Raw genomic sequence first — 1,230 nt, forward strand, 5'->3', positions numbered from 1 at the left:
AGAAATAAAGAGAAAGAAAGAAATAAAGAGAAAGAGAGGTTTCTTTAACAGGAGGGGTGTTCACAGAAGATAACGGAGAAGAGGGAGAGACACCCGCAGCTGACTACTGTCTCTTTCTTCTTCTTTCTTTTCTTCTTATCTTTGCTCACCTGTTTGGTTGTCTCCTACGCCCATAAGAGCTAGGCTTAGGGCCATGTTACACAACGTTGGAGCTCTCCATCTCTGAAAGGAAGAAAGAAGAAAAAGAGAAGCTGTAAGAGATAAGAAAGAAAGAGAGAAAGAAAGCGAACGAGAAAGGAGGAGGTGTAAGCGAGAAGACAAGGAAGAGAGAACAAGCTCGTCGATGCTATCTCAAGACAATCGGCACGATGTCTCGATAGATCTAGAAGAATAGCTCTCTTAAAGCAGAGAGAGAGAAAGAAGAAGAGAAAGAGAAAGAAGAAGAGAAAGAGAGAGAAGAAGAGAGAGAGAAAGAAGAAGANNGAAACAGAGGGGAGACAAGGCCCTCGATGCTGCGCGAACTGCGCAAGGGAAGATCACCGAAAGAGAAAGAAGAAGAGAAAGAGAGAGAAGAAGAGAAAGAGAGAGAAGAAGAGAAAGAGAGAGAAGAAGAGAAAGAGAGAGAAGAAGAGAAAGAGAGAGAAGAAGAGAGAGGAAAAAAGCAGACGCGGCGATAGGATGACGACACGAAATGATCTGGAGCCTTGGGTGTCTTCTCTTTCTTCTTCTTCTTCTTAGCAGAAGGCAAAGAGAACCAAGAGAGAGATCGACGACCACATGCAACAGCACTTCACCGTCTCACTCTTCTTCTACTACTATTCGTCGCCTTCTTTCTTTCTCACTCTTTCTTTCTGTCTGAGCTTTTCTCTCATTGAACTTTATCCTTCTACCGAAGAGACGAGAAGGAAAGAGAGAAAGAGCGAAAGAGAAAGAAAGAGATACAGAGAGAAAGATAGAAAGGAAGAGAGAAAGAAAAAGAAAGAAAGAAAGGAAGAGAGAGAGAGACTTACATGAAGATTGGCATCTACATGTTCGAGGAGTGTGGGGAGGAGGTGCCAGGATCGATACTCTATCGCAGCTAGTGCATATAGCAATCGAGGAACTTCACTGGCCTGTAAGGAAAGCGAGAAGAAAGAGAAGAATGAAAAGCATACGTGTGCATGTATAGAGAGAGACAGAAGAGACATAACTCTCGACTTTACAACTCCACTGCATTAGTAGTGTTAGACT

The 1,230-nt window shown here is 43.1% G+C and overlaps 1 protein-coding gene across 1 annotated transcript in view; it reads right to left on the minus strand.

Moving 5' to 3' along the window:
- Nucleotides 1-7: 7 nt before the first annotated feature.
- CSUI_002689 (uncharacterized protein) overlaps nt 8-1,230 on the minus strand; it is an 8,494-nt gene continuing 7,271 nt past the window's right edge. Inside the window, exons 5-6 of the mRNA XM_068062888.1 lie at nt 1,011-1,112; nt 8-222 (exon numbers count right to left, since the gene is read on the minus strand). Of these exons, the coding sequence (XP_067925135.1) occupies nt 136-222; nt 1,011-1,112 (189 nt within the window). The 3' untranslated portion in view covers nt 8-135. The remainder of the gene's footprint in view (nt 223-1,010; nt 1,113-1,230) is intronic.

The sequence above is a fragment of the Cystoisospora suis genome (assembly GCF_002600585.1).
Source record: "Cystoisospora suis strain Wien I chromosome Unknown contig_1112, whole genome shotgun sequence".
NCBI lineage: Eukaryota > Apicomplexa > Conoidasida > Eucoccidiorida > Sarcocystidae > Cystoisospora > Cystoisospora suis.